This window comes from Salmo salar, chromosome ssa26 (assembly GCF_905237065.1).
Source record: "Salmo salar chromosome ssa26, Ssal_v3.1, whole genome shotgun sequence".
NCBI classification, from domain to species: domain Eukaryota; kingdom Metazoa; phylum Chordata; class Actinopteri; order Salmoniformes; family Salmonidae; genus Salmo; species Salmo salar.
This window is the reverse complement of record NC_059467.1, coordinates 36,640,981-36,654,544: the sequence shown is the minus strand read 5'-3', so window position 1 is coordinate 36,654,544 and position 13,564 is coordinate 36,640,981. Positions and strand designations below refer to the sequence as shown.

General features: G+C 42.5%; 1 protein-coding gene across 1 annotated transcript; it reads right to left on the bottom strand.

Annotated features, from left to right (window-relative positions):
- Nucleotides 1–2,088: 2,088 nt before the first annotated feature.
- Nucleotides 2,089–12,723, bottom strand: star5 (StAR-related lipid transfer protein 5). Its single transcript, NM_001165371.1, is given in 7 exon segments — nucleotides 2,089–5,404; nucleotides 5,983–6,076; nucleotides 7,117–7,234; nucleotides 9,493–9,625; nucleotides 11,946–11,995; nucleotides 12,184–12,354; nucleotides 12,482–12,723. Coding segments are annotated over 6 exon segments (636 nt in total). The 5' UTR covers nucleotides 12,274–12,354; nucleotides 12,482–12,723; the 3' UTR covers nucleotides 2,089–5,253.
- Nucleotides 12,724–13,564: the final 841 nt, after the last annotated feature.

Here is a 13,564-nt window from a genome sequence, read left to right as displayed (position 1 = left end):
TTCCACCTGGTTACCCCTACCCCGGTCAACTGCCCGGCACCCTCCACAGCAACCCGCCAAAGCCCCCACCATTTCTCCTTCACCCAAATCCAGATAGCTGATGTTCTGAAAGAGCTGCAAAATCTGGACCCATACAAATCAGCCGGGCTAGACAATCTGGACCCTCTCTTTCTAAAATTATCTGCCGAAATTGTTGCAACCCCTATTACCCCTGTTGCAACCCCTATTAGCCTGTTCAACCTCTCTTTCGTATCATCTGAGATTCCCAAAGATTGGAAAGCTGCCACGGTCATCCCCCTCTTCAAAGGGGGTGACACTCTAGACCCAAACTGCTACAGACCTATATCTATCCTACCCTGTCTTTCTAAGGTCTTCGAAAGCCAAGTTAACAAACAGATTACCGACCATTTCGAATCCCACCGTACCTTCTCCGCTATGCAATCTGGTTTCAGAGCTGGTCATGGGTGCACCTCAGCCACGCTCAAGGTCCTAAACGACATCATAACCGCCATCGATAAGAGACAATACTGTAAAACAGCCGTATTCATCGACCTGGCCAAGGCTTTCGACTCTGTCAATCACCACATTCTTATTGGCAGACTCGACAGCCTTGGTTTCCCAAATGATTGCCTCGCCTGGTTTACCAACTACTTCTCTGATAGAGTTCAGTATGTCAAATCGAAGGGCCTGTTGTCCGGACCTCTGGCAGTCTCTATGGGGGTGCCACAGGGTTCAATTCTCGGGCCGACTCTCTTCTCTGTATACATCAATGATGTTGCTCTTGCTGCCGGTGATTCTCTGATCCACAAATATCTGGGTGTCTGGTTAGACTGTAAACTCTCCTTCCAGACTCACATTAAGCATCTCCAATCCAAAATTAAATCTAGAATCGGCTTCCTATATCGCAACAAAGCATCCTTCACTCATGCTGCCAAACACACCCTTGTAAAACTGACCATCCTACCGATCCTCGACTTCGGTGATGTCATCTATAAAATAGCCTCCAACACTCTACTCAACAACTGGATGCAGTCTATCACAGTGCCATCTGTTTTGTCACCAAAGCCCCATACACTACCCACCATTGCGACCTGTACGCTCTCGTTGGTTGGCCCTCGTTTCATACTCGTCGCCAAACCCACTGGCTACAGGTTATCTACAAGTCTCCCGCCTTATCTCAGCTCACTGGTCACCATAGCAGCACCCACTCGTAGCACGCGCTCCAGCAGGTATATCTCACTGGTAACCCCCAAAGCCAATTCCTCCTTTGGTCGTCTTTCCTTCCAGTTCTCTGCTGCCAATGACTGGAACGAACTGCAAAAATCTCGGAAGCTGGAGACTCATATCTCCCTCACTAGTTTTAAGCACCAGCTGTTAGAGCAGCTCACAGATCACTGCACCTGTACATAGCCCATCTGTAAACAGCCCATCTATCTACCTACCTCATCCCCATACTGTATTTATTTATCTTGCTCCTTTGCACCCCAGTATCTCTACTTGTACACATTCATCTTCTGCACATCTACCATTCCAGTGTTTAATTGCTATATTGTAATTACTTTGCCACCATGGCCTATTTATTGCCTTAACTTACCTCATTTGCACTCACTGTAGAGACCTTTTTTGTTCTGCTATATTATTGACTGTATGTTTTGTTTATTCCATGTGTAACTCTGTGTTGTTGTATGTGTCAAATTGCTACGCTCTATCTTGGCCAGGTCGCAGTTGCAAATGAGAACTTGTTCTCAACTAGCCTACCTGGTTAAATAAAGGTGAAATATATATAGATTTTTTAAATGTGCCACTCAGTTAATGAGACTATGCGAGTTGTAGGCAAAACTCCTTTAATTTTCCCCAAAATTCCCAGAAATCCTTGTTGGAGGATTCTCTATTCCCTGCTTATTCCCTTCTGGTTTTGGGAACTTCCAAGAAAGTTGAGTAACCATTATTCATCCATCATCGTAATCCTTAATTTCTCTTCTCTGGTGTTTGAAAAACAGCCGGTGAATTTGTGTAGTGGGTATAGCCCTTTTCCTACCTGTGGTGATGGTAATATAATGCGACAAGAGAGGACGACAACATTGGATGTAACAGTCAGTAGTTTTTAATGCAGATGCTGGTGAAACACAAAACCTGCTGGGTGGAACATACAGTATACAGTACAGTCCTACGGTACAGTAGAGTGCAGGTCAGGATTAGGGTCGCAAAATTGTGGTAACTTTCCCCAATTTCCCAGAAATCCTGGTTGGAGGATATCCAGATTCCCTGCGTATTCCCTACTGATTCCAGGAATCTTCCAACTGGGATTTCAGGAAAATGTGAAATTCTGGTAATTTTTCAAAAATGTTCATAACCCTAATCCTGACCTAAAAAAAACATGTTATTTTCCTGTGTTGCTTTTATTGACAACTGAACTAATAGTATATTTCAATAGCAGCCATTTTCCATAGCAGCTGTGCTTTCCAATCAGGAGCTGAGGACAAACAAACAGCATTCAACACGTACCCTAAAACATACACATCTGTCCCAAAACGCATGATGGAGTACATTTTAAAAACAAGCCACCAATAGACAACGTGTGTACTCTGACATTAAGACAGCAATACACTGTAGGTAGGTATGATCTTCAGGCTCCACGTACAGTACAATAACACACATCAAAACAATGCCTTCATAGTATTACACCAACAAAAGGCAAACAATGATAAAAAAAAGCAAGCATATTGGACTTGGTTGTGGATGAGGTGGAATGCAATGCACTTGTAAAGGTTTGTCAGTTAAGGTTATTATCCACTCGGGATAAGAAAATTACGTTAAGTAGTGTTTTCATTTCAAAAGGAAACTTAACCACAAGGCTTCTAAAAAGATTGATCTAAAACATCATTAATATAATGGCTTATCATCATACATGTAGAGGACTCAGCAGGCATGCAGATGGTTGACTGTACAGCACTGTGAAGACACCTTCTAGGGCTATATCTCAATACTCTGAGGAGGCTTCCTCCACCTAAAAGGGCTGTATCTCAATACTATTGATGCTTGCTCTCATTATTTCCCTTCACCGATGATTTAAAAAAAGCTATGGAGACGCACCCTGGCCTAGACGGATGACCATGCCCTCTTGTGTCATATCAAAGACAGTGGTTTTCTCAACTCTATGCTGGTAATAAGTTTCTTTACGGTGTAAAATGACACTAGTCACAATTGATGCCAGAATATGGCAGTCTGCTGCTGCTGTGCTTTAAAATAGGTTGGAATCCATGGCTGTCCCAAATGGCATCCTACTCCCTTTATAGTGCACTACTTTGGACCAGAGGCTTATGGGACGCATACCATGTTGTACCCCACTGAATAAAACCCAAGATCCTTCAGAAGCTCTCCTACTCCAGCGGATGTCCCTTTGTCCATTCTTCATTAGATGAAGCTGTTCATATTGCCATTTGCCCATACATACTGCAAATAACTTTGCTTAAGAATAATGCAGTGTTCTTACTTTGACATCTACATACTACATAGAGAAAAGTAACTGAGGCAGGAATCCTTGCTTGGAGGTTAGACGTCTATAAATCCGGCAGATGTTAAGGTTAGGAATAGGATAGAGTTGGGGGGGCCGGTATATACACCCTCTAAAGGTTACTGGTTAAAGCTGGAATCCTCAACGGTAAAACAACCATGTCCATAACACTTTCCAGTCACTGAAAACAACAAACACTGTTATTTCCATCTCTGACATCATCGCACGCACAATATGTACTGCATTTTATTACCATGCTGCACGACGCTCCTCAGCTCAGTAACAACAATAACAATGCTGGTGGAGCGGCCAGTGGCACCGTTTCCCCCTACTGCGGATTCCATCTTTAGGTATTGGTTAAAGGGCTGTGGAGACAGGTTAAACCAGAACATTTCAAGTACAGTACTACCGTATACAAAGGACAACAAAAAATGAGGTATGACTCGTCCCAATGGAATCCGATTCCATTCTGGGGTTCCTGTAAGGTCCATGCAACATGCATGTTACTGTAGGTAGGATGCAGCCAGTGTAACAGAATGGACTGTATTCAACAGCAACAGTACAAAAGGGAAGGAGGACATATCCTATGTGTGTTTAGGACACTGAATACAAAATATAGATTTCAAATCTATTCTCATTCTTTTGGGGTGGGAAGTAGGGGGGGGAATGCATCACTAAATAGGAAATGTACAGGAAATATTTATTGTTTTGGAAGTAGAGTTTGGCAAAATTGACCTCTCTAGATCTATTCTTAAAGGTGCGGCCCAGAGTGCTTAAAAGTGCGGTCTGTAAGTTGGATTTCCGGTTCGAGGACTAAGAGGCAGGGTGTTTACTAGTGTACCTGCATGAAGAAAAAAAATAATAATTGAAAAACAGGAACTACATTATGTCCAATAATGTAACGTGTGTTTTTTTGGGTGGGTTCATGATGATTGTTTTTGTACTCTTTCTTGCTACAATAGGGGGAAAAATAACTTACAAATTGCAACTTTAACATCAGGGCTAAGGTCAATTCCATTTCAATCGCTTCAACTCAAGAAAATTGCACAAGAAGCTCTATGAGAAATTCATATTCAATCTTCTTCCAGAGTTGAATGAAATTAGAGCAGACCCTCAACCTTTTTGTAAGACTACACTAGTGGCCACCATACCTGGTCCTAGAAAGGAACAGTACCAGGGGTGCAGGCTTTTTACTCCAGCACTAACACACCATTATTACACAAATGAACCAAGACCTCAACGACCTGAAATCAGCTGTGTTAATGCTGGGACAAACAAGCTGCACTCCTTCCTTCCCTCATATCATCCCCCTTTAAGCTCAGATACAGTTTGCTCCAAGCCAAGGCCAGGTGACCACTCTTTTAAAGAGGCTGTACAGAAGTTGAGTTGCTAATTGTATATCTACATTTTTGGCTTGAGTGTTGCCTGTATGGTTGATATAACAATATTTATTTACTCATGAAACACAATCCTTATTTTTAATCTCGAAAGACACGGCCTGGGGAGGTGTGCCCCATGCTCTCTAATAAGGATTATTAAAATCCATTTACATCAATCAATCCCTTTCAGTTAAAAAGCCCCCTGAGGTGAAAAGTTCCATAAAGCCTCTTTAAAACTAAGCCATTCACATAGCTAATCATTGCTGGTCCCAGATCTGAGTACCACCTGGTGCCAGGAGTTGGTTATGCAGCACAAACAGATCTGGGACCACGGCTAAGGGAAGGTAAAGTATGAGTGTATCAGTGGTCCTTGAGGGACTTGATGGCCTTGGCCAGGTTGCTGTAGAACTCCACCATGCTGGATGGGAAGAAGGAGTCGACCACGGAGCGAGGCAGGAAGCCCCCCAGGTCCGTCTGGAAGAAACTGAACAGCTGTGTTTTGTTTGGCTCCCTTGGAGAGAGAGAGAGAGAGGGGTTGAATTTACACTATACTGTATGAACAATATTAGACAGTGCTTCTTCAGCTACATAGCTATCAAGACAGGTGGTCATGTTAGATAATGTTATTGAGAGAGAGAATGCTCAAACCAAACCTATTGCTGTGCACATTATAGATACCTCAATTAGTATACCTGAGTGCACTGAAGTTTAGCTCTCTACTGCCCTCCTGTGGTGGACCATTGTCTCTACAAAAGCTTCCTTGGTTCTGACAGAACTGAACACAATGTTCAGAATGTTGCAGATGGGTTTGTAAACTAAAGCATGTGTACTGTATGTAAAGTCGCTGTCTGATGAAAACCGTAACTCAATTTTTTGTCATTTATATTTTTGAAAGAAATGTACTCTGAACATTGTACGGCTCTACGACCAATAAAATGTATTCAAAATAGCTTTAGAAGTTCAATAACTTGATTATTAATGGGAAAATATGGACATTTTTTCCATTTCCTGAAAAGTTTGTTTTGGAGATGAGGTTATCAGACAACGCCAATATTATGAAACAGAAGTGTGTGTCAGCACGTGACTCACCCAGAGATGGGGACACAGATGCAGCCACAGGGGTGGTTGAAGCCCCTCACATACCCTGACTGGGGAGGGCAGCTCGGGTGGCTCACGTGGGTGGCTAACGGACAGAACACAGGGAGAGAACTTATGAGGATACAAATATGTGTAGATATAATTCAGTCTATTTTCATTCAATCAATCACATAAAGTTACTTAGTATACTGATAGTGAAGGTAAAACGCAAATCTCATCTTGGGCACACCGTTGCAAAATGTTTTGCAACGGAATACATAACCAAGCCTTTCTTATTGGACAAGAACATATAGGCTAGGCCTAGTACATCACAGTTTGAGTGTTTTCTTCCTTTTCGTGCCTACTGAACACAACCCATATTTTGACATGGATGATTATGCCTAGGCCTCAGTCCCTGCCAGTGGGTAAGACAGTTGTCTGTCCCAGAGATTCCCACCCAGCCAGCCTCTCTGAGGGTTAGGGCTGATGATTAGGCTACATCATCCACACACTAGCACTGCATTAGTGACAAGTGACGATAGTTCCTCTTGTACTCTACTGATTTCAGCCTACTGCCGATGGGGTGGTATGTCTGTGCATCCCAGTGCTTGATTTGTATATCATTGATTATGTTTTTTGCTGTTGTTAGAATACCTATTTATTCCTTTATATTTCTTAATGTCTGTGCTGTTATGTCCTCCGTAAATGCCTCAACGTTCAATAAAAATAGCCTAACATTTAATAAAAAAAACAGGTGTGCGCAGTCGTCCAAGGAGTCCTAGACAGACAAAGAACAAAAAGAGCTACACTCCAATAGAAACGTGAATTGAGTCAGTAGAGAAATTTAGTTAAATTATACATTGTTATAGAAATGTTCCAAGATGTTATTTTAATCATAAAGCTCTAGATCTACCGTTCGCTCTAGATCTACCGTTCGCTCTAGATCTACCGTTTGCTCTAGATCTACCGTTCGCTCTAGATCTACCGTTCGCTCTAGATCTACCGTTCGCTCTAGATCTACCGTTCGCTCTAGATCTACCGTTTGCTCTAGATCTACCGTTTCTTGTTGTTGTTAGAACTCCTATTTATCATAAAGTGAAGAGAGAGAGAAAAGACAAAAGGAGGAGAGATAGAGGCGTTACGCACCATTGGATGTAATGGTGCCGTCTTCGTATTGCTTCACTAGAATAACGTCGACAAAGTCTCTGGGAGCTATGATGCCCATGGCTGCTGACGGAGTGACTGTTCTGCAGACAGTGATGTTCTGTGTGAGGAGGGGAGAGACTAGGCAGGTAAACACTGGGCCTCGCTCAGCAGGACACGGCGTTGTGGAATGTTCATATAGAAATATACAAAGTAGAATTAAACAATCCCCTCTGATAAGCAGAATAAGGCATCACGTCAGTTCTATCCATGACATTTCTATCTGCAACGTTCCACAAGATAGGACAGGACACAACAAAAGTACCCCTCTGATCTGCAGAATAAGGTAGGGCATCAGTTCTATCCAAATCAAATCAAATTTATTTGTCACATACACATGGTTAGCAGGTGTTAATGCAAGTGTAGCGAAATGCTTGTGCTTCTAGTTCCGACCATGCAGTAATATCTAACAAGTAATCTACCAATTCCACAACAACTACCTTGTACACACAAGTGTAAAGGAATGAATACGAATATGTACATAAAAATATATAAATGAGTGATGGCCGAACGGCATAGGCAAGATGTAATAGATGGTATGGAGTACAGTATATACATATGAGATGAGTATTGTAGGGTATGAAAACATATAAAGCAGCATTGTTTAAGCTGGCTAGTGATACATTACATCAGGATGGCAAGATGCAGTATATAGTATAGAGTACAGTATATACATATGAGATGAGTAATGTAGGTTATGAAAACATGATATAAAGTGGCATTGTTTAAAGTGGCTAGTGATACATCTAATTACATCAAGATGGCAAGATGCAGTAGATGGTATGGCGTACAGTATATACATATGAGATGAATAATGTAGGTTATGTAAACATGATCTAATATAAATAATATAAAGTGGCAAGTGATAAATTGATTACATCAATTCTCCCATTATTAAAGTGGCTTGAGTTGAGTCAGTATGTTGGCAGCAGCCACTCAATGTTAGTGATGGCTGTTTAACAGTCTGATGGCCTTGAGATAGAAGCTGTTTTTCAGTCTCTTGGTCCCAGCTTTGATGCACCTGTACTGACCTCGCCTTCTGGATGTTAGTGGGGTGAACAGGCAGTGGGTTGGGTGGTTGTTGTCCTTGATTATCTTTTTGGCCTTCCTGTGACATCGGGTGGTCTAGGTGTCCTGGAGGGCAGGTAGTTTGCACCCGGTGATGCGTTGTGCAGACCTCACTACCCTCTGGAGAGCCTTACGGTTGTGGGCGGAGCAGCTGCCGTACCAGGCGGTGATACAGCACGACAGGATGCTCTCTATTGTCCATCTGTAAAAGTTTGTGAGTGTTTTTGGTGACAAGCTAAATTTCTTCAGCCTCCTGAGGTTGAAGAGGCGCTGTTGCGTCTTCTTCACCACGCTGTCTGTGGGGTGGACCATTTCAGTTTGTCCGTGATGTGTACGCCGAGGAACTTAAAACTCTCCACCCTCTCCACTACTATCCCGTCGATGTAGATAGGGGGCTGCTCCCTCTGCTGTTTCCTGAAGTCCACGATCATCTCCTTTGTTTTGTTGACATTGAGTGCGAGGTTATTTTCCTGACACCACACTCCGAGGGCCCTCACCTCCTCCCTGTAGGCCGTCTCGCCGTTGTTGGTAATCAAGCCTACCACTGTAGTGTCGTCTGCAAACTTGATTGAGTTGGATGCGTGCATGGCCACGCAGTCGTGGGTGAACAGGGAGTACAGAAGAGGGCTGAGAACGCACCCTTGTGGGGACCCAGTGTTGAGGATCAGCGGGGTGGAGATGTTACCTACCCTCACCACCACCATAGCATTTATCTACGTTTTCCTACTGAACATGTTCCTGAACTTGTGTTCGTCCCAAAGCAAATAAATATAAACATGACTAATGGAATAGAGAACAAAGGGTAGGAGTGCTGCATTGGTGCTGTGGGTGTGGTGATCGCTGGCAGGTGCCCTTTAGGAAACATGTATCAAAACCATGAAAAAACTGGATGACACACTTTGGTTGCTTGGATAACTTATTTAACCGTCACGTAACCAGGAAGTCCCATAGAGGTCAGGTACAACTCACTTCAATAAAACCCTAAGGCTTATCAACAAAGTTGGGGGAGTAGGACAGAACTATACAGCAAGAATGGATGACAGAGTATCTATTCAGTTGTGATTTGTTTGTGGGTGTGTGAGTGAGTGAGGAATGATAAAGAATCAATGGAGAAACAAATGAATGATATGATCAGTGACAACTCTCTAAAGCAAACTCAGAACATAGATGATGATGATGATGGGGACAAAACAACTGAATTGTGACTGACTGTGACTACAGTACGGTCCATTGGTTTGAAACTTAGCCTACCTCAGTGACTTGCTCTACCAGCTCAAACTTCTTGACATTGTTGTCCCATTTCACCCGCAGTCCATTTGGCACTGGCTTCAGACACTCCCATACCTTCTCTGGACTTCCCTTCACCACCGACTCCCCCTTATATCTGTCAGACACATCACAAAACATGTAGAGAGAAAGAACAGCACTAACCCTAACTTTTATACAGTGCATTCGTAAAGTATTCAGAACTAAAAATGATTAAATAAAAAAATGGTCTCACCAATCTACACACAATACCCCATAATGACAAAGCAAAAACAGGTTTAGAATTTTTTGCAAGTGTATAAAATAAATGAAAATACCTTATTTACATAAGTATTCAGACCCTTTGAGACTCGAAATTGAGCTCAGGTGCATCCTGTTTCCACAGATCATCCTTGAGATGTTTCTACAACTTGACTGGAGTCCACCTGCGGTAAATTCAATTGATTGGACATTACTTGGAAAGGCACACACCTGTATATATAATTTGACAGTTCATGTCAGAGCAAAAACCAAGCCATGAGGTCGAAAGAATTGTCCGTAGAGCTCCGAGATAGGATTGTGTCGAGGCACAGACCCGGGGAAAGTTAACAAAACATTTCTGCAGCATTGAAGGTCCCCAAGAACACAGTAGCCTCCTCATTCTTAAATGGATGAAGTTTGGAACCACCAAGACTCTTCCTACAGTTGGCCGCCCGGCCAAACTGAGCAATCGAGGGAGAAGGGTCTTGGTCAGGGAGGTGACCAAGAGCCCGATGGTAACTGACAGAGCTCCAAAGTTCCTCTGTGAAGATGGGATAACGTTCCAGAAGGACAACCATCTCTGCAGCACCACCAATCAGGCCTTCATGGGGGACTGGCCAGAATTAAGTCAGTCGTCAGAAAAAGGCACATGACAGCCCGCTTGGAGTTTGCCAAAAGGCACCTAAAGGACTCAGACCATGAGAAACAAGATTCTCTGGTCTGATGAAACCAAGATTGAACTCTTTGGCCTGAATGCCAAGCGTTACATCTGGAGGAAACCAGGCAGAGCTCATCACCTGACCAAAACCATCCCTACGGTGAAGCATGGTGGTGGCAGCATCATGCAGTGGTGATGTTTCTCAGCAGCAGGGACTGGGAGACTAGTCAGGATTGAGAGAAAGATTCACAGAATAAAGTACATAGAGATCCTTGATGAAAACCTGCTCCAGAGCGCTCAGGACCTCAGACTGGGGCAAAGGTTCACCTTCCAACAGGATAACGACCCTAAACACACAGCCAAGACAATGCAAGAGTGTATTCGAGACAAGTCTCTGAATGTCCTTGAGTAGCTAAGCCAGAGCCCAGACTTGAACCCGCTCTAACATCTCTGGAGAGACCTGAAAATAGCTGTGCAGCAACGCTACCCATCCAACCTGACAGAGCTTGAGAGGATCTGCAGAGAAGAATGGGAGAAACTCCCCAAATACAGGTGTGCCAAGCTGGTAGCGTCATACCCAAGACGACTCAAGGCTGTAATCGCTGCCAAAGGTGCTTCAACAAAGTACTGAGTAAAGGGTCTGAATACTTATGTAAATGTGATATTTCAGTTTTTTATATTTTGAATACATTTGCAAGAATTTAAAATCCTGATTTTGCTTTGTCATTATGGGGGATTGTGTGTAGATTGATGAGGAAAAAACTAAACAATTAAATCAATTTTTGAATAAGGCTAATGTAACAAAGTAGAACAAGTGAAGGGGTCTGAATACTCTCTGAATGTACTGTACCTGTCAGACACAACACATGTAGAGATAGACAGAACACTAACCCCTAATACACGTCAAATATAACATGTAGAGATAGACAGAAAACTAACCCCTAATACACGTCAAATATAACATGTAGAGGTAGGTCTACTTGGGGGACGGTTTCCGGGTTTCCCAGAGACCGATTAAGCCCAGTCCTAAACTAAAAAGTGTTGTCAATGGAGATTCTCGATTAAGAATGCTTTTTAGTCCAGGACTAGACTTAATCTGGGTCTGGGAAGCCAGCTTGTTATTGGTGCTTTCTTAATTAAAAGTTGAACATGGCTTCATCTCCATGTTCTCTCCATCTGCACTGAACTGAAAACAGCAACAGTAAAAGCAAGATGGTGGATATTTCTTTCTCAGTTTTTTCATATCAATGCAGCTGAAGGAAACTGGTCGAGGAGGGGAAAGTAGCCCTCTTTAGACCGTTATGATACACAGCTGAAGATGACCTTAGTAAAAACTTAAGTCCAACAGTTTCAGATACCGATGCTGTCAGTTCAGTTGGAGATAGCTAGTTCATGTCAAGGTTACCGCTGTTAAGCAGTAACGTTAAAGACTCTCCTGAGATAAGATTGTGAAATGGACATTTAGCTAGTCTAACTTGCTTCTATAGAAAATGTAGAAATGAATGATTTGGCCTAGATAAGGAGAATAGCTTATACTTACACATTCCCAGGGAACTCAGTCGATGGCCGCCAGGACACGATGACGTCATTCTAAAAATGGAAAGACACATCCATGTCAAAAACAAAACATTGGTTGCTGTTGTCAACCCACTGACTGCATTTACCTAGCTATGTTATTTACAATGACACAGCAAAATGGAGCTGTTAACACGGTGCACGGAAAGGCACGTCACCTGTAATTATAAAATATTCATATTGCTACCTAGAACATTACGTACCGATTTCTTGCAGACTTTCCATCCAGACTCGTCCTTGGTGTAGCTCAAAAGACAGTCCCCAACTGCATTCGCTGTGTTCTGGTAATCCATGCTGGTTGAGTCCGCCTGGCAGATGTGATGATGGAGGACTTGCAACCTGTTCAATAGCTAGCCAGCTGTCAGGCTAACTGACTAGTTAGATAGATAACATTAGCCGTGATTCCAAATGGATGGATTTAGACTGACACACAAGATAACTAGCTGAAGTTAGCGTAGAGTATGAAACGTAAAATATTAACTATGAATATGAGACAGTTACCTTTAGTAACAGTTAGCCATACACGCCAATATAAGACAATTTGCAGTAGCTAGCTAACGTTTGTGTAACGTTAGTTAGCTAATGAAAATATTGAATGAAAGACTTGCATTATCGTTAGCCGCGAGATTCCTGAAGTCAGTAAGACTCAGACTTGCTTAAAATAAATATGGATTGTCATAAACATCTAACACGAATTTGTAGTAAAGATTAAGCTTATTTAGCCAGCAGGCTAGCTAGCCGTTTTCCCATCAACTGATGAAAAAAATTCATGTGAAAAAAGTACGCTTTCTGATTCGTTGGAAGCTTGGAACAGTGTTGAAGTGAATGCTGGGAATTGTAGATGGAAATTGATAGTTACGTGTACACCAGATCATGCCCCAGATAGAAGGGTGAAAACAATTGGTACTTTCAATGTTGTTACTGCAACGACAATCAGTTATCGAAACACATATGTTAATATGTCAAGTTTTTTTTCTCCACGAACAGAGCAGACTCAGGCCACTTTTAGTCTAGAAGTTATCGACATGGCATTCCTTTTGTAAATGTACTTTATACATATCCCAAGGTGCCAGGGGCGGTTCTGGGGGGGGGGGCTGTGACAACAATTTTTGACCCCCTTGTGGCCCCCCTAAATGTGGAGTATGAAATAATTTTTACATAACTAATTTTTGCTATCGTTCTTTTTTTACATCTGTTATTAGACAGTGGCAACACGGAACACTAATGATTATGAACATGGTCTTTTTCCTGCTAATGCCTGCAATGCAGTGAAGAAAACGATATGACAACAATAACGTCTAATGTAACTGGCCCCTCTAACAGTACAACTGGCCCCAGCTTGGCCCCCCCAGTTGAAATGGTCTAGAACCGCCACTGCAAGGTGTTATAAACTCAGCAAAAAAAGAAACGTCCTCTCACTGTCAACTATGTTTATTTTCAGAAAATTTAACATGTGTAAATATTTCTATAAACATAACAAGATTCAACAACTGAGACATAAACTGAACAAGTTCCACAGACATGTGACTAACAGAAATTGAATAATGTGTCCCTGAACAAAGGGGGGGTCAAAAGTAACAGTCA